Source organism: Artemia sp. Qi Xiang Cuo, chromosome 14, assembly GCF_049724085.1.
Source record: "Artemia sp. Qi Xiang Cuo chromosome 14, ASM4972408v1, whole genome shotgun sequence".
Classification (NCBI taxonomy): domain Eukaryota; kingdom Metazoa; phylum Arthropoda; class Branchiopoda; order Anostraca; family Artemiidae; genus Artemia; species Artemia sp. Qi Xiang Cuo.
Window position 1 is genome coordinate 52331717 of NC_142807.1, and position 23433 is coordinate 52355149.

Here is a 23433-nt window from a genome sequence, read left to right on the forward strand (position 1 = left end):
TAACTTACTTATATCATTTTGGTTGCAAGACAACGGATACCACAAATAAAAAAAATAATTATGCGTTTGTATTGCTATAAATGCGAAACGGACTCTGGTATTTATCTGTTTTATGTATTATACATATTTTACGGGTTAAATCTATCGTTATCTACCATTTTAGAAATATGATTAATAATTCAGATCTAAATCACATACTTCCTCTTTGTTAACACAAAATAATTATAAAAGTTGTACAAGTGATGATGGTAAAAAAAGGAGACATATTTAAACTAATCCACTTAGCAGCACTGAACAGGAGTATGGCCAATGAAAAAGCGGCAGTATTCTCATTCTTTAAGGATTTATACCTTCTTTGTTCAAATATGCTTGCTCATTTTAGAATCAGTGGTATTACACAGGAAGAGTAGAACAAAATTGAATCCATCCAAAAATAAGCCCTGTCAATAGTTTTAAAGAGTTGGAAGTCCCATAAACTCTACCCAGATAATCATCCGGTCATGAATAGTCCGGATATGAATTATCCAGAATATGGAATATTAGGAATATAAACTATCAATAATTCTAGATTAGAAAGCAGAGCATGACATTCTTAAATCATTATTACTTAACCCATTAACACTGAACATTATTATTTGGGAACATCTGCTTATAACGGTTATTTTGCACTATCTGGCAGCTCTAAAAGGAAACGGATGGAATCCATAGAGGCAAAAAATCACAGCTTCACACAGTAATTTTCTAATTGGCGAATTTGTAAGGTAAGTGAGTTGCATCAAGCATGTCCTAGCCTCAGTTTTCTTTTCTTCTAGTGTAGAGTGGATTATAATTGAGTGAGTTTCTGGCTCAACCCCACTTTGCCTCAATTGCAGCCGTCTTTTTTTCCCTTCCTGGGAAAATATCAACGAAATAATGGCCTACAAATGCATTTTTAAGGTTTTTGCCTCTTCTCCATACCCATCCCCTAAACGTTTGACCTATGCACATCTACGCGTAATTAACCAGCACTTTCATTCTTATGGATATTTTTCCGAGTTTCAAGGAACTAGTTCATTGTTTCTAGGGGCACAAATACCCCCTCCCAAGCTCTCCGGCTTTTTTATTCTCCCCAATTTGTTTTTAAAATATTCCGTAATTCCCTAGTTTGTGGTGCCTTTCTCAAATTTATCACCACCATCATCCCCTCTCTTTTGCTAAATGATTTGCATATGTCTGCATTGTCTAACAAAGCGACAACAATATTAGTCCTAAAATGTATTTATAACATTATGACAGCATGCACCAAAATAATAATGACCCCTTAATCTACAATGTCAAAACGAGTTCTATATTCAGGCAGAATAGGGGACGGAAGACGCCTCTTGCCAAAACCCTAGACAACCTAAGTGCTTTTGAAAACGTGCCTATTCCAAATCACCTTTCCTGGGAAACGCCACATAGATAATTTGTTTGAGGGATAGTAAGCACAGGCACGTAAAAAAAATAACAAATTCCTTAGTGGAGGACGGAGGTGCTGCTTTGAAAAAGGCATCAAAAGTAGGCAAACTGTATAGACAGCATAAAACATGACAGGAATTCCTACAAATACTGAGATTTTGAGGTAGCGAGCCAAAAGGCAACTCCCGTATGCGTGGTGCATATTGTCAGTAATAAACAATATAGGGTATACTTTCTAAACGAAGCACTGTAGTTAAAACACAAAAGTTTTTCTAACAGCCAAATACGGTATGTGAAACTAGGCCGTACTTAAACCACTTTTTGGCATAATAATCGACACCAGACTATGTCAGACAATCCCCTTCAGGTCTCGGTCAGGCCCAAAACAGATTGCTCTACTTGGCTCGTTCCTACCTCCAATTGAGCCGAAATAAGGATCACAACTCCTTGTATTAGCTTTCAACATAGAGGCATAGAGGCTAAACCATTAGATCTGGGGGGAGCAGTTACGAGGTATTTTTTCCAGAAGGAGGTCAAAATGAGCATTTTTCAAAGAGCCGTTCCGGTCAAACATATGAAGGAAGGACTCATTGGGCTACCTAGAAGGATTTTTATTCCCCATTACGCCCAAGGAACCGAATACTCCTACATAAACGCACATGGGTCCAACTTCTAGGAAAGAATCCATCTTTATTTATTTATTTATTTTTGTTTTTTTAAGCAGCATCGTTGCCCAATCGCAATAAGCGAAAAGGCGAAAACAAATCTCCCTCAATTAATAGCAAGTGTATTGGACTCTCAAATATAATATCATTTGGGGCAAAAACTGATTCTAGAATGGATATCCGAGGGCCCGAAGAATTGTTCAAGGCAGCTTCACTATTCACACATGAGATACCGCTTCATAAACGTAATTGATATTGTAATACTGATATATGATATTCAAAGATAAATTTAATTTAATCTATTATAAATGATGGCCCAAACGCATTTATGCTTAGAAACCAATTTAAGAAGATGTCTTTTTGAGCAATAATAATTCTTATTGATTATTTTTTATTTATAATTTTGTAATTTTGTGATCAATTATCGCGAGTGAATACATTGAACTATTTTGGACTTGTAATTGATCGAAGTTTATGTTTCATAAAACACATTCAAAAACTACGTATAATGGCTTCAAGGTGTATTGGTTTGATACGAATGTTGAATCATTACTAACCCTACTCTGCATTACGAGCAATTATTTTGCCCAGATTCATTCTAATATCAACTATTGATCTTCAGTGGATTTATCTATACTTAAAAGCCATATTAAGGCAATAGGAATTTTACAAAATCAAGCACCAATCTCTAATTTATCAATCCAAATTAACTCTCATTTAGTGTTTAATAAATATTGTAATGCTATAAGGACCCTTTGAAAAAGCTGACTAGTTTCAAGTAGAGAAACATCTAAACTTCAAATTATATAATGTAATAAAAAAGTAATAGCCTGACTAACTGTTTCTATTCATGCTGAAATAGAACTCGTTCTACTATAATGGACTCAAGGTTATGGCTGGGAGATGAGTTATTTTTTCTTGTAATTTAACGTTTACAACATGATCAGTTTTACAAAATGCATTTTTCAATATCAAGGGAGCAGAGGATAGCCTAACCCAACCATACTCGAAGGAATAAAGACCAATATGTTGTTTCACTCTCATAGCAGCTCGCACTTGGAAAGAATTCATGCTTTAAAAATCATAACCCGTATTTCTGAGTTATTGGTTCAAAATTTCTCGAGCTTTACGCGGAAAAGCGCGTGCGATAAAATTTCGTCTCATTTTTCTCTGGCGCATTTCATTTTCTTTACCTTTGTATCTACTTGTCAGCGTCTCATATTCGGTACAAGTATTTTGAACTTCTCCATGAATTATTGGCAACAGAATTAAAATATTTTAATGTGTTAACAGACAGTAGGATATCCAATAAATGAGAGCGACTTGGTCTTAAACAGATATAAGAACACAAAAAAGGGAGTCCAGATCTCAAATTGAAGATTTTTATTCTCCTTCTTTTCCTCATGGGGAGGGTGAATTTTCCCTTGGCAGCGTCCATGCTTTTTGATATAATTTATTAATTTTGCTTAGTTTGTATCAATTAATTTCAACTACTTTTTAACACTAGCCCCTTTTCTTTTTTTAACGTCCAAAATCTGATTCGCAAAAAGAGGGATTTCATTTTAAAAGCAAATAAAATAGGTGATTCATTCCAAGAACTAAACTTAATCGAACAATCGTCTGAATTTTCCAATCTTCAAATTTCCGAATTTATCAACACAATTAGAATAGATACTTGGAACGGAAAGGAAGAATAAAATATTTATAATAGAGCGCAAACTATTTAAGGTCTTTTAATTTCCCTCCGAGTAGATTTCTTAAATGATTTAGGCCATCTGGAGTCGAGGCGGCAGGAAGAATCAACTTCTGCTACTTTATATCTATTAAAGATTTTTTTTTTTTTTCAGAAGGGCAGACACCTCATGGAATGATGCGTCAACAGATATAGCCCTCAGACATCTCCTTTTCAAACACTCCTTAAAATTTATACCCTCTTAGAAATTTTTTATTATTAAATATAAAAAACAACTATCAGCACTAGTATTAATTATTAACCAGTTAATAACACTACCCTTGACTAAACCCGTTCTGGTAACACCCAGGTATCTTTTTTTAGAGACTATAAAAAAATTATACCCTTTTGTAAAGACTTTTAATTATTATATTAAGAAAAAAGTAAGGTCAGCATTAGTATTATTTACTAATTAGTTAATGACAGCACAAGTAATGATACAATTGAAGGAAACATTACTACCTGTTTAACATGCTTAATATGTTCTGAATCCAATAAGCAAATATCATTTTCTAAAATTTCTACTCTGCTCCTTAATTCTTTTACTTGTGATTTCAAACCTCCATTCTCTTTCTGATATTTGCTGAGATCCTGAAGAATGTTACCTTTGGAGTCTTGACTCTTCACCAACTGTTTTTTTAGCATCACGCTGAATGTGGCGAGGCTTTTCATTTCTTCAGATTTACTGCTGTAGCCGGCCATCATATCTTCCACGTCTTCTTCGGTGCCCTGGAGAGCAGTCTTTAAACTATAAATACAACCATCAAATTAAATTATGAATGGTCAAAAAAGGCTTGTAATTGTTATTATGATGTCAAGAGGACAATAATAAATAAGAAAAAAAATGAGAGATGTGCCAGAGGCAACATATGAACCTTCAAAATCGTGTGTTTTCAATACATTAATCGTTAGGCGAATATCAGATTTTGACCAAGGGATGGGCAGAGGTCAATTAGAAGATTCAATATGTGTCCAGGTCATCGAAACAGGATATCCACAATATCTCAGGAACGACTAAATACAATGGATTTTTTTTACATAAAAAACATAAGAGAGTAGATTATAAAACAAATTCAGTTTTGACCTTCAGTAAACTTTTTTTTTTTAAAAAGACTTGAAGGGTGAGCTAGGTAAGGGTGACATTAGGGGTGAGCAGAGGTAAGTATCCAGGTCAACGAAACAGGATATCCACAACATCTCAGGAACGACTAGGAGGATAGAGTTGGATCTTTCCGGTAGTTCTGGGAGAATGTAATATGATGATACAAATTTTCATAATCAGATATCATCATCTGATGATAATAACCTAACAGAAAGTTTCTCCTGTTTTACATCTTTTCTTCCAAGAAATAATCTTGCCAAGAACATCTATAGGTGACAAAGTGTTCTGAAAGGTTAGGGGACTTTCATGTTGCTATGTGAACTTTGTCTTGGGTGGAAGGGTCCAAAAAGTTTCTCCGGTCCTCACGGAATATTATATGCTAAGTTTTATCTATATCTTATGCCCACTGTACGACAGGCTCTGGTGCTAGTTAGATCTAAACATTTAGTATATTACAAACTCAAAAGTAAGTTTTTCTGACACCTGTTAATGTCGAAAATGTTAAAGTTTCAAAGCGTACCAGAGATTTTTCTGTTTGCTGACAAACAATTTCCTTTCTTTTTTACTACAGGGTCTAGGGGAAGCGAGCTCCCTTTCAAATAGGATTCCTACTTAGCGGAATGAAAACTCCTCTACATTATTTATGCCATAAATGTTTCAACAAGCGTACCGTAGTCATCATAATTTGGCAGTGTAAGTAACAAAATACAAGTATGTGAAGAGGGCAATCTTTCACTCCCTTGTACTGAATGTATTTTAAACTTCACGGTCTTTTTCTCGGGTCCAAACCGAAGGTATTTGAACCCCCCGATGGGGGGGTCCTGTGAGGGCTGCCCAAAATGACAGTTGTTTTCTTTTTTCTGTCTCATTTAATTGGGAAACATACTTCCAAAACCCCTGATTACACTTGGACCTGACAATGCAATTGTTATATGTTGTACAACTTTTCCAGTCTTTGATATCTATTAATCAAAAAAACTTTTGCACAAAATAAGTTTTTCAAAAAAAAGAAAAGAACTCCATTAAACCAAAAATGAACAAAATAGAATAAGATAATCTACCAAAAATACAACTACCACAAATCGGTATTAATAAATAAATGAAACCCAAAATAAACAGAAATTAGTATAAGTCAAACTCAAAACGAGCAGAAATTAATCTGAGTAGGGCTCTAAACCCTATGCTTTCTAAAAGCCAGAATATAATTTGTACGTTACTAAAAAAAAAAAAAATGAATTTACTGAAAAAAACTGCACTGCCAGTTTAATATACATAATGCTGATATTTATTCCTTAGAATCGTAATTAATTTTTGATTTCTTAATTTTACAAAAGTGAAGACATTTAAAAGAATTTTTTCCGAACAAAATTGCTAAATCAAAATGTTGATCGGAAGTGTTTGGGGAAGTGATGGGTAAAGGGGGCATTCGCCTTCCGATCGCTTTTGACTATTAAAAAGGCCACAAGCTCTCTCAATTTCCAATTGAATGAGCCCCTTTTGAAAGTGTCAACAACAACGCTATCTATAAAAACCTTATATGCCCTTAGGGCATAACTTACAACCTTTGCCATGGGGGCTCTCGGGGGTTCGTCTTCCTCAAATACATAATTTCCAAAACTTTCAACTACGTTGAACAAAATGGCTATCTCAAAACATTGATTGAATGTGTTTGGAGAAATGGTGGACTTTCGATTTTTAAAAAGGGCACGAGCCATTTTAGTTACAAATCAAATTAGCCCTTTGTGAAATTTCTGCTGCTACATTTCCTATAAAACCATATATGTGCCCGGGAAATATCTCACAACCTTTGCACTGAGGGCTGTGGGGGAGGGGAGGGGGGGGGGGTTCATCCTCAAAGACCTAATTTCCAGAACTTTCAAATACATTGAAAAAAAAATGGCTATCTTAAAATTTTGATTGTGTGTGTTTGGGGAAATGGTGGGCGTGAGAGTGGGGTTATTTGCCCTCCAATTACTTTCGACTATTGAAAAGGGCACATGCCATTTCAATTTCCAATCGAATAAGCCCTTTTTGAAGTTCTACGACAACGCTTTCTATAAAAACCTCATATGCCCCCAGGCCATAACTTAAATCCTTACCCTAAGGGCTGTGGAGGGGGGGGGGGAATGTTGTTGTTATCTTTAAAGACCTAATTTCCAGAACTTTCAACTATGTTGAACAAAATGGCTATCTCATAATTTTGATTGGCTGTGTATGGGGAAAAGGTGGGCGTGAGAGGGGGTTAGTTGCCGTCCAATCAGTTTCGACTATTAAAAAGAGCACTAGCCCTTTGAATTTCCAATCCAATGAGCCCTTTTTGACGTTTCTATGACAAAGTTTTCAATAAAAGCCTTATATGCCCCCAGGGCATAACTTATCACCCTTGCCTTGAAGACTGTGGGAGAGTCTCCTGCTCAAAGATATAATTTCCATAACTTCTAACTACATTCAACAAAATGGCTATCTCAAAATTCTGATTGGATGTGTTTGGGGAAATGGTGGGCGTGGAAAGGGTGTTAGTTGCCTTCCAATCCCTTTCGACTACTAAAAGGGCACTAGCCGTTTCAATTTCCAATCGATTTAGCCTATTATGAAGTTTCCACGACAACACTTTCTATGAAAACCTTATATGCCCCCAGGGCATAACTTATAACCCTTGCCCTGAGGGCTGTCATCCTCAAAGACCTAATTTTCAGAACTTCAACTACGTTGAACAAAATGGGTATCTCAATATTTTTATTGGATGTGTTTGGGAACAAGGTGGGCGTGAGAGGGGGGTTAGTTGCCCTCCAATCACTTCCGGCTTTTAAAAAAGTCACTGGCCCTTTGAATTTCCAATCGAATGAGCTCTTTTTGAAGTTTCTACGGCAACACTTTCTACAAATACCTTATATGCCCCCAGGGCATAACTTACAACCCTTTCCCCGAGGTTTGTGGGGGAGTGTCCTCCTAAAAAACCTATTTTCTATCTGGAAATCAACTACGCTGAACAAAATGGCTATCCCAATATTTTGATTGGATGTGTTTGGGGAAATGGTGGGCGTGGAAGGGGTGTTAGTTGCCTTCCAATCACTTTCGACTATTAAAGAGGGCAATAGCGGTTCCTATTTCCAATCGAATGAAGCCTTTCCAAGTTTCTACGACAACTCCTTCGATACGAAGTGCCCTGGTCTGAAAAATAAATAAATAAATAATACATTGTGCCAACACCGTTCTTTACTTAGGCAGCGCGATTGTGCTGCCTATTATTGCTGTCTGAGAATAGGGAAGCCTAAGACGAAGCTGTACTTCATTGAAACCATTTAATCATTCTGTTAGGATTCCTTCAGAAAATCCGAAATTCCTTCTAGTACCAATCACTCAGAAGCTCAATATACTGATGCTTATTTGAATCTTGAACAGCCTTAATACTCTCCATTCTTAATTAGTTCTTTTGTTTCTAATTCATATGCGTAATTCGTTGATACTGTAAAATTCAAGCCCAAGTCTAAATCGTCGATTGAATTTAACTGAATGAATCTCACTGATAGACACATGGTCGGATCGAAACACTGAACGTCTACAAGTTGTTATTGCTAATTTCAAATCCGCTTGTAAATAGAAGAAAAAAAGCCAGCGTAAAATTTTAAAATATAGCAAAGAGCAACCGCAAGGATCCTGCCTGCAAACTGGAAATATTTTCGATTATTTTCCTTTTGATGGGTATTTTTTACTTTAGCAAAGATCGCTCCTTATTTGGGAATTCAAATAACCCTTGTTCAGGTTTTATTATTTCACTAGCAACTAAATTTAACCACTCTCTAGTAAGACCTCCTGTGTCTTCGCCTATTTCTTCATCAAATAAAAAAATCCATTTCCTCAAATCACAACCCCTAATATCCATAACATTTTCAAATGGATCAGGAAACACACAAGTCCTGGAACAGGTAAATAATTTGACGTGTAAACATTACAGGAGATATCTCTTCTACGTAAATCCACACTGGAGGAGCAGTTTGGTATTTTAACTGATCATGTAAGGCTGGGAATATGATAGTATCTTGAAGGTTCGTTCTCACTTGATCAGATCAATTCTCCTATCCTCTTGGTTGCAAGAGTAGCTGCATCCTGATAAATTCTTACAAGGAAGAGTGCCAGCTTCTCTTATTTGTAGTAAAGTTTGTCTGCTTAACACAGAGGTTTCAAACAAAAGTTCAAATCCTACCTTTTCAGATTCCTGACTTATTTCAAAAGTTTCATCCATGGTTGTGTTCTTTAACAATGCCCTGTCTACTCTCAACTCTAAAGATTTAACACAAGTTTTTCCCATCTGGTTAAGAAAAAAAAAAAAAAACAATAAAAAAAAAGTAATAAAAAAAAAGTACCAATTTGTCTTCAAACCGGTACTTAAAAGTAAAATCTTTCTATAATGTTTTTTTTTTGTTTTTCAGCGATTTCTATTTGACATCCGAACACTTTTTTATTTCCATTGTACAGAACACAATCTGTTTTGTACAACACTTTTTTGCACAGATCACAATCTTTTTTGTACAACCCTAATCTTTTTTGTACAACACTTTTATGTACAGAACACAATCTGGAAGGAACTCTCGTTTTCAACTGAACTTTGGTTTTACATCCAAGATGAGGACACGAGCACAGGAGAGGATGAGGATGTGAGGATGAGCACATCATGTTCTATAGGTTTTTCCCGGCATATGTTCCAGCCAAGTGGTTAGTGCTCCAGATCCTGAGGTCAGGGGTTTGAGTCCTGGTGTTGCTGGTTATTTGGTTTGGAACAGGGGTTAATGGCGTGACACTGTAGGCTCAGCCAGAGCTGAGCCATCTCTAAATGGATCCTGGAGAAATCTGGGGAGAAAAACAAGTGAAGCGTCGAATGATTTGCCCCCAACTCCCTGTTGAAGATATCGAATAAGGAGATTGCTACCTGCGCAACGCAGACCATTGGTCAGTATGCGAAAAAACAAGATCGGTCATAAAGCTCAGATGTAGTATCTGTGACTACTTAAAAAGAATGTGCAACGTAGCCATAAAATAATGTATTCTAGTAACTGATCATCAGCAACATTGAACTATGTCTCAATTTATTTAGTTGCAAGAACATTTAACTTTATCATTTCTTTTCAAGTGATTTTGTATTTATTTTCAAATAAAAACAAGATGATTTTGCCTCTTTTTACGTACGAATTCACTGATTACATCAAACAAAATTATTAACCTTTTTTGAAGTGATTACATCAAATAATGTTTCCAATAATTGACAATATTAACCAAAAAAAAAAGAATCACAAAGAAACAAAATGATACACAAAAATGATACACAAAACACATTTTCTCGTTCAATTTGCCCTTTTTGGCGTATCTTTTTATGCAGTATTGTACAGGTTTTTTCTAAACATGGAAGGTCCTTCAATTCGCTCTTTTTGCTGGTTGTCTTGTACATGCTGCCTGTGTTTAGCTAATTATGTTGTACGCGGTTTGTGTATAGCATAATTAGTACAATAAATCATGCGCAATAATATGAATAAACTACCTGCTGAGCCGCTGACAATTCGAGCAGAGAAAATTGAAGAGGAAGAGATGTTTAGATATCTTGGGAGTCTAGAGAGCACCAATGGAAGCCCTGAGCTTGAAATTGCCACACGTATCACGTGCGCAGAAAGCGCCTTTAATAAATTACGAAAAGTTTGGAAAAGCGCCACTTTCTCTTTAAAGCTGAAATTGAGGCTCTTCAATAGTAATGTCCTGTCAGTGCTAATGCATGGCTCTAAAAGCTGGGCCCTGACAAAACAACTAGAGAAAAGAATACAAACTTTTGAGAATAATTGTCTTCGACGGATTCTCGGAATCAACTGGACGGACAAAATTAACAACTCATTCATTAGAGAGGAGATTAAACAGCCACTCGTTATTGATAAAGTCATAAGCAGTCAATAGCAATATTGGGGACCCATGGTTAGAATGGGCAGCTATGAGCAATCCCCTGCCTCATGATGTTTGGTGTTCGACTCCTCCAGGAGTTCGACACTTGGACAATGCCTAGAAAAAGACGCAGCGCTCTCAAGAACATCACTTGACGATCTTTGGCCAAAGACGCTGGAGAGGTCATTGTGAAGAGGCATCGTTGTCTAAATAAGTAAGCACACGGTTTCTTAGGACGTGGGTTTTGTCCTTTTTCGGTTTCTTATTTTTTTCAATTGCGTTTGTGTCTTCTTACAATGTAACGTCTTTTTTTCTCTTTCTTTGTTTTCATGTTGGTTTAAAAAAGTCTTCCCCAAGAGGAAATTTTTTAAAGAAAAAGTTAAGAACTATATTAAAAACCTAAAAAAGCTCTGCAAGACACAGCTATTTTTAAAATGGCTTAAATAAAAAATCAACACAAAGACGATTTCTCTAAACCTAATTTACCCGTCGTTAAATGACTTTTTAGTACACTACAGCTGTTTAACCTGGAAAGGCAATTTTGAGGTCCAGTTACCTAATTGAAGCAGGCCTGGAGTATCTGAAGGTTTTTTTTTATGCATCCTCATCTCGATTTTACAATAGAAACACCAAACACAGAAAAAAAAGAATCCATTGAAGCGTGACGTAAATAAAATAAAAATTATTTGTTTTCGTTTATATTAGTTTACACTTGAGGAAAAACTTAAAAGCCACTTAACCTAATAAAAATAAAGATTTTGGAACGAAAAATTAATAAAGAAACAGAAACAAAAAGAAAATCAATTTGAGAGCTGTACATACAATTTAAGCAAATATAATGAAATAAATAAAACTTTTAAAACATACTTTTTCAGGCCTTCCAATTGGGATCTCAGTCTTTTTGCTTCATCTCGGTACCCAACTGCAGTTGACAGCTCTTTGGTTAAAAAGACAAGTTGACTGTCTAAGGACCTCCTACGATCCGCCTCATTTTTTAAAAGTGTTTCCAGCTTCTTGGCCTCAGCCCTAAGTGAACGAAAATAAGATTTAAAATTCAAAGTGTCAATTGCTATTTTTGCGACTGCACTAACAGTGAGAAAATAAAGAGCATGGTGTCTTCCAATTTATTATTTTACTCCCCAACCACCTCGTATTGAAGGGTTGGTTGTAAATTTTGAGAACGGATTGTGTGATGGTTGTTAGTTCAGAGTGATTGTACTGGCAGTGAGAAAGTAAAGAGTGGTGCGTTTCTCTTGTGTTCCCCCAGCCACTGAATGTTGAAGGGGTGGCTGTAGAAACATGAGAAGGGATGGTCGTAGGGACTTGGGAAGGGGTTACAATTTTTCATGTTTGAGAGCTATGGGCCTAGAGTTTGTTAAAGAATAGTTTTTGTGTTGGCTGTTTGCCAACACAAGTTCTTCTTGTGTTTACTGTATTAAACAACATTAGTTTATCTGCCATTCATAAAAATCCATGCACAAGACATCCCCCTCCGCCCAGTTAAAAAAAAAAAAAAATTCTGCCAGGCAAATAGATTAACAAGTGAGAAACTTGATAGGGAATCAAGGGCACGACTTTTTCCGACACAGCGCCGGCACTAAAAACAGGTTTTGAAAAGCTCGTATAGCAACATTTCACGATGTGAACTGTAAACCCTCTGGTCCAAAACCTTCTATAGTCCCTTAAAAATATGAAAAATACCTGGTTAACAGCAATTAACAGCATCCCTACAAACAATTCCTAGACTATTTAAAGAAATTGCCCCATGGAGGGTCTTGAAATCCCATGAAAACTGAAAGCACCATAAGTCTTTTGCACCACAGTCTTTGAAGTTACACAATAATGTGAATTGAAAAGCAAAATTGAAAGCACCATAACCTTGAAGAGGAAAAAATCTAGAAAAAGTAAAAAAATAAAAGAAGAATGTAAATTTTTATACCTCAGGTCCCTTTTATTTTGTTCTAACATGGCAAGTTTGTCTGACGCTTACTTTCGCTCTTCTTCTTTTAGTCTGAACTGAAACTCCAGGGATTCAACGCGACATCTTAAGACATTATTAGAAGTCCTATTGATTGCTGTTGTCTCATTTTCAGGAGCAAAATCCAAGAAAAGGGCTAAAGAGCTTTTTGTGCTCTTTCTGCAAACAGGGCAAGTTTTTGCTCCCCTAAAAGAAAACAAATATACAACAGCCTATCAAAATCAGTCTGTCATCTGATCTCAGTCTGTAATATAAAATGGGTATCAAAGAATTTATTTTCCAATGCTATTCAAAGTTGCTTAACTCTGTCAATCATTAGTTGTACAAACGCTTCTTACAGTAAAACAATACACGAAAGTATTGTTATAATCCTTCAGATATAAAGTATAAAAAAGCAACATTCAGTTAGTTATTGATGCAATAAAAGTAGTTGGTAAAATTAACTAGTTGGCAATAAAAGTAGTAGGCAATAAAAGTAGTTGGTAAAATTAACTAGTTGGCAATAAAAGTAGTTGGCAATAAAAGTAGTTGGTAAAATTAACTAGTTGGCAATAAAAGTAGTTGGTAAAATTAACTAGTTGGCAATAAAAGTAGTTGGTAAAATTAAAATTAACTGGTAAAATAAATACCACCCCTACCAAAAAACAAACGTTTTGACTATTGATACCCTTCTTACTAGTAGGGATGGAGTAGAGACATAGGATTGAACACACCTTTCCAGGCCTCTACTGAGACTCTAGATGTATTTCAAAAAGCCTTATTCACCTAGCATAAAGTTTTCCAAGCTCATAAAAAGTAAGCATCATTGAGGGGGGAGGAATTAAATTGAGTACTTCGAAAAAAATCTTCATGGGCCCTAATTTGAACTTTAAATCATTTTGTGAAAGTACGATGTGTCTAAAGCAATAATGATTAGGGTGGTGTGTTCTTCCTAAAAAAAAATGACCAAAAATGTGATGAAACAGCTGTGCAAGTTGATGAGAAGTGGAACATAATTGTGGATTCTGTAAGAAGATCTGCTGAAGATTCATATCATGACACGAAAAAGAAGAACAAACATCTTGGAAGCTCATGCCGAACAGGAAGAAAATAAAAGTTCAGCTGAAATATTATGATAGGAACTATAACACTATCTCAAGGCCAAATAATACAAACGCACTTAGCTGTAAAACAGTCCAGACAGAATGATAGACGTTGTTTGTTGGAGACCGAGGCGATAGTAGAACAATATACCGAATCACGGAGATCACTAGTGATTTTTAAAGTCTCCGCGTACTACTGAAAGTAAAATCGATGAAATACTTAAAAGTAAAGAAGACACTGATAAAAAACGGAGAGAATACTTTCACAAAGTACAAAATTTTCCTTTCCCTTTAAACCCCATAGAACCTTTGTCCACATTATCACTCTTCAAATTAGATACCAATGCTGAACCTATTAGCCTTCTGGAAGTCAATACTACACTACGAAAGTTAAAGAATGGCAAATCTCCTTTTGGTTGCCGACCAACAGTATAATTACTGAAGTATAGCACCAAGATATAAAAAAAAACCTTTGCACAAAATCTTAAATCACGTTCGAGAAACTGAGTGTCCCCACTGATTGGAAGAGGGGGGTTACAGTTCAAATTTTTAAGGAAAGCTCAACTGCTGGAAGCAATAACTGACAAGGTATCACCTTACTGTCTACAAGAAGTAAAATCATTTGCCAAATATCAAATTCAGTTTGCCTGAATCAAATCCAGTTGAGATGGAAACTAGCTATGATAATAACAAAGAGTAATACCACTGGATTCTTTATTCAGCACTGTTTCTAAATACAATATTGGTGATGAGATAATATCAGTTCCAAATCTAATTCCAATAAAATTCCTGCTTCCAAGAATATTCATCTTTTTTTCTTGTTTGTATAATTGGAATAACAAATGTAACTTTAGATAGTTCCATTACTTAATTAGAAAACAAACAGAAAATTTTCCAAATGAATATAAAGGGCATCAGGAAACCCATATAAATTATCTATATATGAGGGGGACTGCTACTACCATCTATTTTCTGCTTTCATGCTCAATTTTAACCGGTGTGTTCAACGTTGGCACCCCTTGTAAAATTTTACTAGATCTTGTAAAAAGCATACCCACCTGGTTAATCTAGTAAAACGGGGGTCAGATCTAGTAAAATTGAACAAATCTAGTAAATTTTTGCCAAAATCTAGTAATTTTTTTTGCCCTCTTATCTGAAAGCATTTTGTTGGGAAAACGTACCGGAGGTGGTTGACTATTGTCTAACTCTTCCTATGACATTTATTCTGTGGTCCAAAACATGACAAACTGCTCAAGTCCTTTGGCATGAAATTCAACACTTTTGAAATCTGTTTTTTGAATCAAGATCTGGGCTTATCGGATCTGAGCTTTTCATCTTATAACTACGGTAGTTAGGCAATTAGTCATTAAAGGTATGTTGAGCAAATGCTTCATGTTTGCTGACTGAATGCCTATTAAATGTTTTTGGAGTGACACCTTTGTGCTTATCCTTCTCTTAAGTCTCCTCTAGTTGTGTTTCCTTGTAATGCTCACTACTGCTGCATCTCATTTAGAGCTTTCACCTAGAGCTTGCCACTACTAACACTGATGGGTATAGGTGCAGGTTAGCTACCCCTGATAAAAGTTGTAAATTTGAAATGTAGGATCATAATAAGATAGCTAGGAAACAAACATACCGTTCAATTTAGAATTCAATCCTCTATCAAAATATAACAATCATTTCTGGTGGAAATTAATTCAAAAACTTTCAAAAAGTTTGGTTTCGTTTCGGTTTTTCAGAATGTCTGGAAAGAGGAGGCTCCAGCCAGCAGCGAACATTAGACAGCTTCTTATCCACATTGAACGAGCAGAAAAATCGTGCCAATCAGCAAACTTCGTACCATATAGCTTCTGCTAAAAAGACTGGCCGTGAAGACAGAATAGAGATTGCTAACGCTGAGACGGACAATGCTGCCCCAAAAGATACTGGGCTGGACTGTGTTCAAGAATGAATATAAATTTCGGAAAGCAGCGTTTTGCAGGAATCCGATGAAATTGCATCTACATATGCCACAATCGATCTGGCTGAGGACTCAAAGACTCATGTGAAGTCTGTTTGTCACAAGTCTAAGAGGACGCACTATGCACAGAAGTTTTAAGCAGAGTAGTTGACTGATACTGTGCTGAAACCTTTCCTTATTCAATCGCCAGACGGAAGCAAAAAGGCCTATTGCAGATACTGTCAGCGAAAGCTGACGGGAAGTTTGACTGTCATGAAGATTCACGCGACTAATTAGCTTCATAAGAAGAATGTAAAAGTAGCATTGGGACAACTGACAGTTGAGGGAGCAGTCGGAAATGAGCAAAGGCAGGAAAAAGAGAAGTGATAGGATAGTGTCAGCTGCTGAATTACGCCTTGCAGCATGGGTTGCAGCTGAATATATTCCTTTGAGAAAAACCTATACTCTCGTTCCCGTTTTGAAAAGGTCTTTTGGGGATTCAGCCACAGCCAAGCATGTTGAAATGAAGCGAACTAAATTGACTGGCATTGTTAAAAATGCTATAGGATCTTATGGCGGGGACACGTTAGCATCTGTTTTCAATAATCGCTGATGAAAGCACGGACAGATCAAATACGAAGTCCTTAGTTGTTTTTCTGAGGTATGTAGACAGTGAGAATACCGTGAGGGAAGAATTCCTGGCACTAATAGAGGTGGACGACGCAACTACAAGTGGGCAAAAGAATCTTCTGACGAAGTACTTTAAGAAAGTTAACGTTCCATTAGAAAATAGAATTGGGCTTGATCTTGATAATGCGTCGTTCAATATGGGGAGTAAAACGGCCGTGCAGCCCAGCTGCTGCGTGAAAATCCACAGCTGTTTGTCCCTGGTTGCACTTGCCATACTGCTGCATTGTGTGCTTCGGCTGCAGCGAAGCACTTACCTGCTGAAATCCAAACTTTCGTGAAGGAACTCATCAACTTCATAAGCCCAAACCCTAAGAAACAGTTGGAACTGAAGGTTTTCCAGGAATTTTTTGAAATTGCCAACCACAGACTCCTGCAGATTAGTGGCACACACTGGCTGTCTCTTCAAGCCGGAATTAACAGATTGCTTAAACAGTGGACAGCCTTGCATTTGTATCTGACAGACTTGTCCCTAACATCATTGGACAGCTCTATAAGGGATAAAGCCAAAAAGCCGCTAAGTGCAATGGATATAGGCGTGAATAAGGTCTACTTGTACTTTCTCTCGTATATACTGGCAAAGATTAACAAGTTCAACCTTGAGTTCCAGTCACGTGGAACAAGGATTCATTGCCTTCTGAGACGTTCCCGCGAGCTTTACTTGTCTACTCTGCAGTGTTTCCTTCGCCCTGAGAAGCTCAAAGGTAACTTTTACTTCCTTGAACGTGAGCAGTCCTGAAAACTTTTTGAAGATTTAAAATGTTAAATTTGGGATGAATACCGAGTTGCACCTTGAAAGCCTGTCAGTGGAAGACCGACGTCACTGATTGCAAGCCATTCGAAAAGCCCACCTTGCTTATCTTATTGAACTTGCTAAGCAGATCCGTACTAGGATAAGACTGGATGACCCTGTTCTTACATCTTTAGAACTCCTCAATCCACTGAAAGCTATGAGCAACGTAACTATGTCACTTTTCCCTCTTCTCCAAAGGTTTAAACATGTTGCTGTTAGAGACTGCAGAACGGAAGGGGAGAAGATGAAGATCCTGGAGGACCTTAATAGTGAGTATGAGGAAATTCAGATCCGAAGCGAATTTATTTCAGAAATAGTATCAGAATCAGATTTAGAGTGTCCTCCTACATTCTGGAAGAGGCTTACCAAACTGAAAGATGGTAGCGGGAAAACCATTTTCAGAGTGCTCCCCAAGTTTATGTTGACCCTCTGGGCTTTGCCCCATGCTTCAGCCAGTGCAGAGTGGCAGATTTCCAGTTTAAATATTATCAAGACGACTGGGCAAAACCGAATAAATATTGACACAGTTGGAGCTCTCATGCACTCCAAGCAACTCTGCCTCAGAGACACAAGATGCGTTTCGGAGTGGGAAATTCCACCTGCTCTGATTGATAGATGCAGAAAATGGAAGACGAACGCGAACGAACCCGGTTCCTGGGAAACAGAAGAGGGTGCAGGACCGGCGGTTAAGCTTTGAAAAAGTCAAATTTGGTCTGTCAAGTTGGACTTTATTTTTCCTTTTTTTCTACTTTGAATTTTATTTTTCGTGGTCGTTTGTTTGGTTTTTATGTGTACCTGAAATTTTTGTGAAGCCTAGTCGTAAATGTACTGAAACTATAAACTTTCGGAAAAGTTGGTTAAACTATGGAGTAAGGCCGAGTCTGTCGAAAATTAGGAGGCTGGAAGAAACTGTTTGGACCTAATGAATAACTGGGAACACATTTCCTACATATTTGAAGGCAAATAAGCCGAATGGCCAAAAGAAATCATATTAAGATGCTGCAAAAGCAGAAAAAAAAATACACACTAGCTACTTTTTAGTTTTGTTTTCATGTTGATGACAAAAAGTATTTACTAGTTTTCACACGCCAATGCACGTGTCGCGGCGAAAGCCGCAACACGCGCACTTTTTTGGCAACATCTAGTAAAACGGAAGCCAATCTAGTAAATTGTTTCGCCCAAAACTAGTAAATCCCAAATCGCCAGAGTCGCAACGCTGGGTGTGTTAATTGAACACATTTTAGAGTGCAATATGAGTAGCCAGCTGGTGACTTCAAGTGTGTTATTTACAAATTGCTTATCAGAACATTTGATCTGACAATTTTATTGTTTAATAAAACAGCAGTAAATAATGTCTTTCAATCTTCAAGTGATATGATGAAAAATAAAACGTAACATTGCTCTTGCTTTGGGGCATTTGTTTCTGAAACATTGAAAATAAAGTGACAATTTAGTGTAAATAGCAAGAAGTTTAGGTTGGGAGCAGTCCTTTTCATATACAGGGAAATTCCTGTTTGTATTAGATTTCAGTTTTGGTCATTACTTTCATTTTGAAAAACTTGTTTTTTAATCTAATTTTTTGTTTGTTTCTATATCATGTTCTGGATATTTCAGGAATTTCAACTTAAGAAATACAGTTCTTATGTATTTCAATCTTTCTTGTTGAAATATCTATTATAACTTTCAATCTCACATTTTGATCTGCCATGATATAACACCAGACCTCTCTTAATTTGCTATTCATTAAAAAAAAAGCTTTTCCCACAAAATAAGTTTTTCAGGGAAAAGCAAAGAGCTACATTAAACCAAAAATGAGCATAAAGAAAGTCAAATAGTTTTCTAAGTGTGAAATTACTACAAATCACCAACAATAAATAAATGAAACCTAAAACAAAGAGAAATTATAATAAATAACCAAGACAAACTCAAAACAAGCAGAAAATATGACAAGTAGGGCTGACGCCCCCATGCCTTCTGAAGACCAGAATATAATTTGCACTACACTGAAAACAATCCTTAATTTGAGCTGACTGTTTCTATTTTTCATAATAATGAAAAAACACCATTATAACCAAGATTACTGAGAAAAAAAAGAATTCATGTGGATTGGCAGTTTAATATACATTTACTGATATTTGTTCCTTGAAGTTTTAACGATTTTGGATTTATTCAAGTAAACAAAGAGAAAACATTTAAAATATATTTAGTTTTCAGTAAAGTGATATGTGGTATTTTTATGCTTAGAATATTATTTGACTTTATTTCTGCTCATTTTTGGTTTGATGTAGATCTTTACTTTTCTTTGGACAACTTACTTTGAGGAAAAACTTTTTTCAAGTTAATTCTTGTTTGTTTTTGGTTGACATAATCTTTTTCGTTGGACAAGAAAAGAATATTTTAAATTTTTTTGGTTTCTTTTTCCTATGAGAATCCATGGTTTGGATTACCTGTGGGTTATCCTTTGATAGCCTACAGGTAGCCTACATAGTGTTTCGATTCAGTTCAACCCAGTCCTCACAGTTCTCTGAAAGTTTAACTAAAAACTTTAGGATTAGCAATAATAGTATGAATAGCAATAGCAGCAGAAGCAATATTAGGAGCAATAGGAGTAGCATTAGTAGTAAGTGGTAATATTATTCACATTGCGCATTTTTGGTCTAGTACAACATTCCCTTCTCATGTCCTGATAGTTTCAAATTTATACTTTAACCAGTTTCTGAGATATTGCTGATGCATCCTATTGAAAACCTGCATGCACATAATATGTTTTGATATAGGTCAACATCTCCCTCAACAGTCACTGAAAGTTCCACATTAATACCTTCAGCCTTAGTAACATTAGAGCTAACCACAGTAGTAATACTACTTCTAGTAGTAGTAGTAGTATGCATACAGTGCATCTTTATTAGTTCAACATACCCCTCAACATATCCTGAAAGTTTCAAACCAATACTCTAAGCCATTCTTGATATACTGCAAATACAGCCTTTTGACAGCCTTCATACACATAGCATGTTTCAATTTAATTTAGCATACCCCTCAATTATGTCCTGAAAATATTTTCTTAATACCCTTAACCTTAGTAGTAGTATGCATGTAATAATTTTTGGTTGGTTCAACATCCCCCTCAACATGTACTGAAAGTTTCAACTTAATACTCCAGACTGTTTCTGAAATATAGCTGTTACTGCCTTTTTTCAATTTACTTAACTATCCTCTTTAACATTCACTGATAGTTTCACCATAATACCCTTAGCTTTAGCAGTACTAGTACTAGTTGTTGTAGTGGCAGTTGAAGTATGAACATTTTGCATTTTACCTAGTTCAACATCCCCCTTAAAATGCCCTGAAAGTCTCAACTTAATACCCTGCACCATTCCTGTAATATTTTGACATACATAGTTTTGACAACCCACATGTACACATTGTGTTTTGATTTAGTTCAACATTCCCCTAAACACTGAAACACCCTGATTCTCAGCAATAGCAGTCGTAGTAACAATAGCAGAAGTATACACAGAGTGTTCTTTGGTTAGTTCAACATCCCTCTCAATATACGCTGAAAAGTTTCAACTTAATGCCCTAAACTATTCCTGAAAAATTGCTCATACATCTTTTTGGCAACCTGAATGTACCAAATATGTTTTGATTTGGTTCAACACACCCCTAAATATTCCCTGAAAGTTTCAGCTTAGTACCCTTAACCTTAGAAGAAGTAGTAATGGTAGCAATTATAATAGTAGCAATCATGGTAACATCCACATAGTACCTTTTGGTTAATTCAACATCCCCTTCAAAGTGCCCTTGGTCAACTGACCATCCCCCTCATCATTCTGGGAAATCTTCAACTTAATACCCTCAGTTACTCCTGAGTTTCCCCCTTTTGACAACCTGTATGCAGAGAAGATGTTTTGATTTTGTTTAACACTCTCCTAAACTTTCTCTGGATGCTTTACCAGAATGACCTTGGTTTAATGAACAGTAAAGGTCAAACATGCCCTCTTTCATAATAACAAATACCATACATAAACAATGGGTGAATTGCATAATATACACCCTTTGCTCTAGGTTTGGTAGGGGCTGACATACTCAACATGACCAGAGACATTGTTACTGTACATTTCAACTATGCTGAAGGAAATGGGTATCGCAAAATTTTGATTGGAAGTGCTTAGAGAAGAAATGGGCTTTGGAAGGGGGGTTGCTTGCTCTCCAATTACTTTTGACTCTTAAAAAGGGCACTAGAAATTTCAATTTCACACAGAATGAGTTCCTTCAGAAGTCACTACAATAATCCCTTCTATACAAAGCTCCTTTGTGAAAAATAAAAGTAAATAATACATTGCACACACACTGCTCTTAACTTCGACAGCTTTATTGTGCTGCCTATGATATTGCTTATTTGCCCATTAGAGAACCTGCAAGCATATATTTTTTAGTTTAGTTGAAACTATCCCTAAACATTCCCTGAAAGTTTTACCTTAATACCATTAGGATCAGTAGTTTCAACAACCATAGTAGTAAGTATTAGCAGTATGCATATAGTGCCTTTTGGTTAGTTCAAAATCTGCCACAACAGACCCTGAAAGCTCCAACTTAATAATCAAAGTCACTCCTAAGATATTACTCTAACAACCTTTTGACAATCTACACGCTTATAGTTGGTTTTGATATAATTCAAAATCCTTCTAAACATTCCTTGGAAGCTTCACCTTCATACCCTTATCTTCAGTAGTAGCAATAGTTGTAGGAAGTAGTAGTAGCATTAGTGGCAGTATGCACATAGCACCTTCTCTTCTTGTTTTTTCAACATCCACTCAAAACTTAATGCCATAAACATTTGTGGGGCATTGCTGATACGTGCTTTTGACAACCTCTATTTGCATAGTGTGTTTTGATTTAGTTTAAAAAATTTTGGCTTAATTTCCTTAGCTTTAGTAGCATTAGCAGCAGTACCAGTAGAAAAACAAGTAGTAGTAGTAGGATGCAAATATTGCCTTTTGGTTAGTCCAGCATCCTCCACAACAAGCTTTGTAAGTTTCAACTTCACACACTGAGCTATTCCGAAGATATTGCTGATACGACCTTTTGATAACCTGCAAACAGACAGCATGATGTGATTCAGTTCAAATTTCCACCTTAATATTCCCTGAAAATTTTACTTTCATATCCTTAACCAGGAATGAAATACCCTTTGTCCTATTTCTCTCACTCTTGTATTTTCGAAACCATATGAAGGATTCCTTGCAGATTGGCTAAAAAAAAAAAATCCTACCTCTTACTGACCTGAGGCGATTCAGGAATCTCAAATCCACTTCTACTTCTCATTACCTTGTTTTCTTATTGACTCAATTGGAAACATTCTCGAAAAACCTAATTGCTGGCTAAAATTAATTTCCATTGACCTTTAAAAAGCATTTGACATTGTTAACAACAATATATTAGTTGAAACACTTGTTACTGAATTCAATATGGATTTTTTCCTGGTTAAACTGGTTGCTACCTTTTTATCAAGTGGATCACAGGAAGTCAAATACCAGAATCATTATTCCAAGTCCCCTCCTTGTCCACATTGGAGTAACCCAAGGTATTCTCCTAGGTCCCCTTCTTTTCTCAGTTATGATTAATAGCCTCGCTATGGAATGTCCTGATAGATGGTAATTTATGGATGACCTAACGGTTGTTGAAACCTGCTAAAAAAAAACTTAAAAAGCAACCCTATGAGCATCCTAAATGATATTGGAGATGACGCTGCATACTTAGACATGAGAGTAAACCCCTCTAAATCTATGATAATGCCAATATGTTTCCTTAAAACCAAATCCCATTTTCTCAAACGTATCTCCCCAAATACTTCTGTGCCCTCCTTTGAATTACTTGGGGTCAGAATTTCCTCTAATTTGAAGTGGGATATCCACTTAAAAGATATTGTTCATAGAGCTAATGCGTCCCTTTCCCTCCTTAAGCTCTTAAATAAATTTAGAATCCCCCCTACTATTCTTTAAGGATATATACTTCAATTGTCTGCTGGCATCTTGAATATGCTTGTCTAGTTTGGCATCCTGGCATCTCATGTGAAGAATCAGATAAAAATGA

At 36.2% G+C, this 23433-nt stretch overlaps 1 protein-coding gene across 1 annotated transcript in view; it reads right to left on the reverse strand.

Annotated features, from left to right (window-relative positions):
- Positions 1 to 23433, reverse strand: part of LOC148944605 (uncharacterized) — a 73559-nt gene that overhangs the window by 16717 nt on the left and 33409 nt on the right. Inside the window, exons 2-4 of the mRNA XM_089100381.1 lie at positions 12798 to 13022; positions 11726 to 11884; positions 4297 to 4582 (exon numbers count right to left, since the gene is read on the reverse strand). Coding sequence (XP_088956507.1) covers positions 4297 to 4582; positions 11726 to 11884; positions 12798 to 12826 — 474 coding nt within the window. The 5' untranslated portion in view covers positions 12827 to 13022. The remainder of the gene's footprint in view (positions 1 to 4296; positions 4583 to 11725; positions 11885 to 12797; positions 13023 to 23433) is intronic.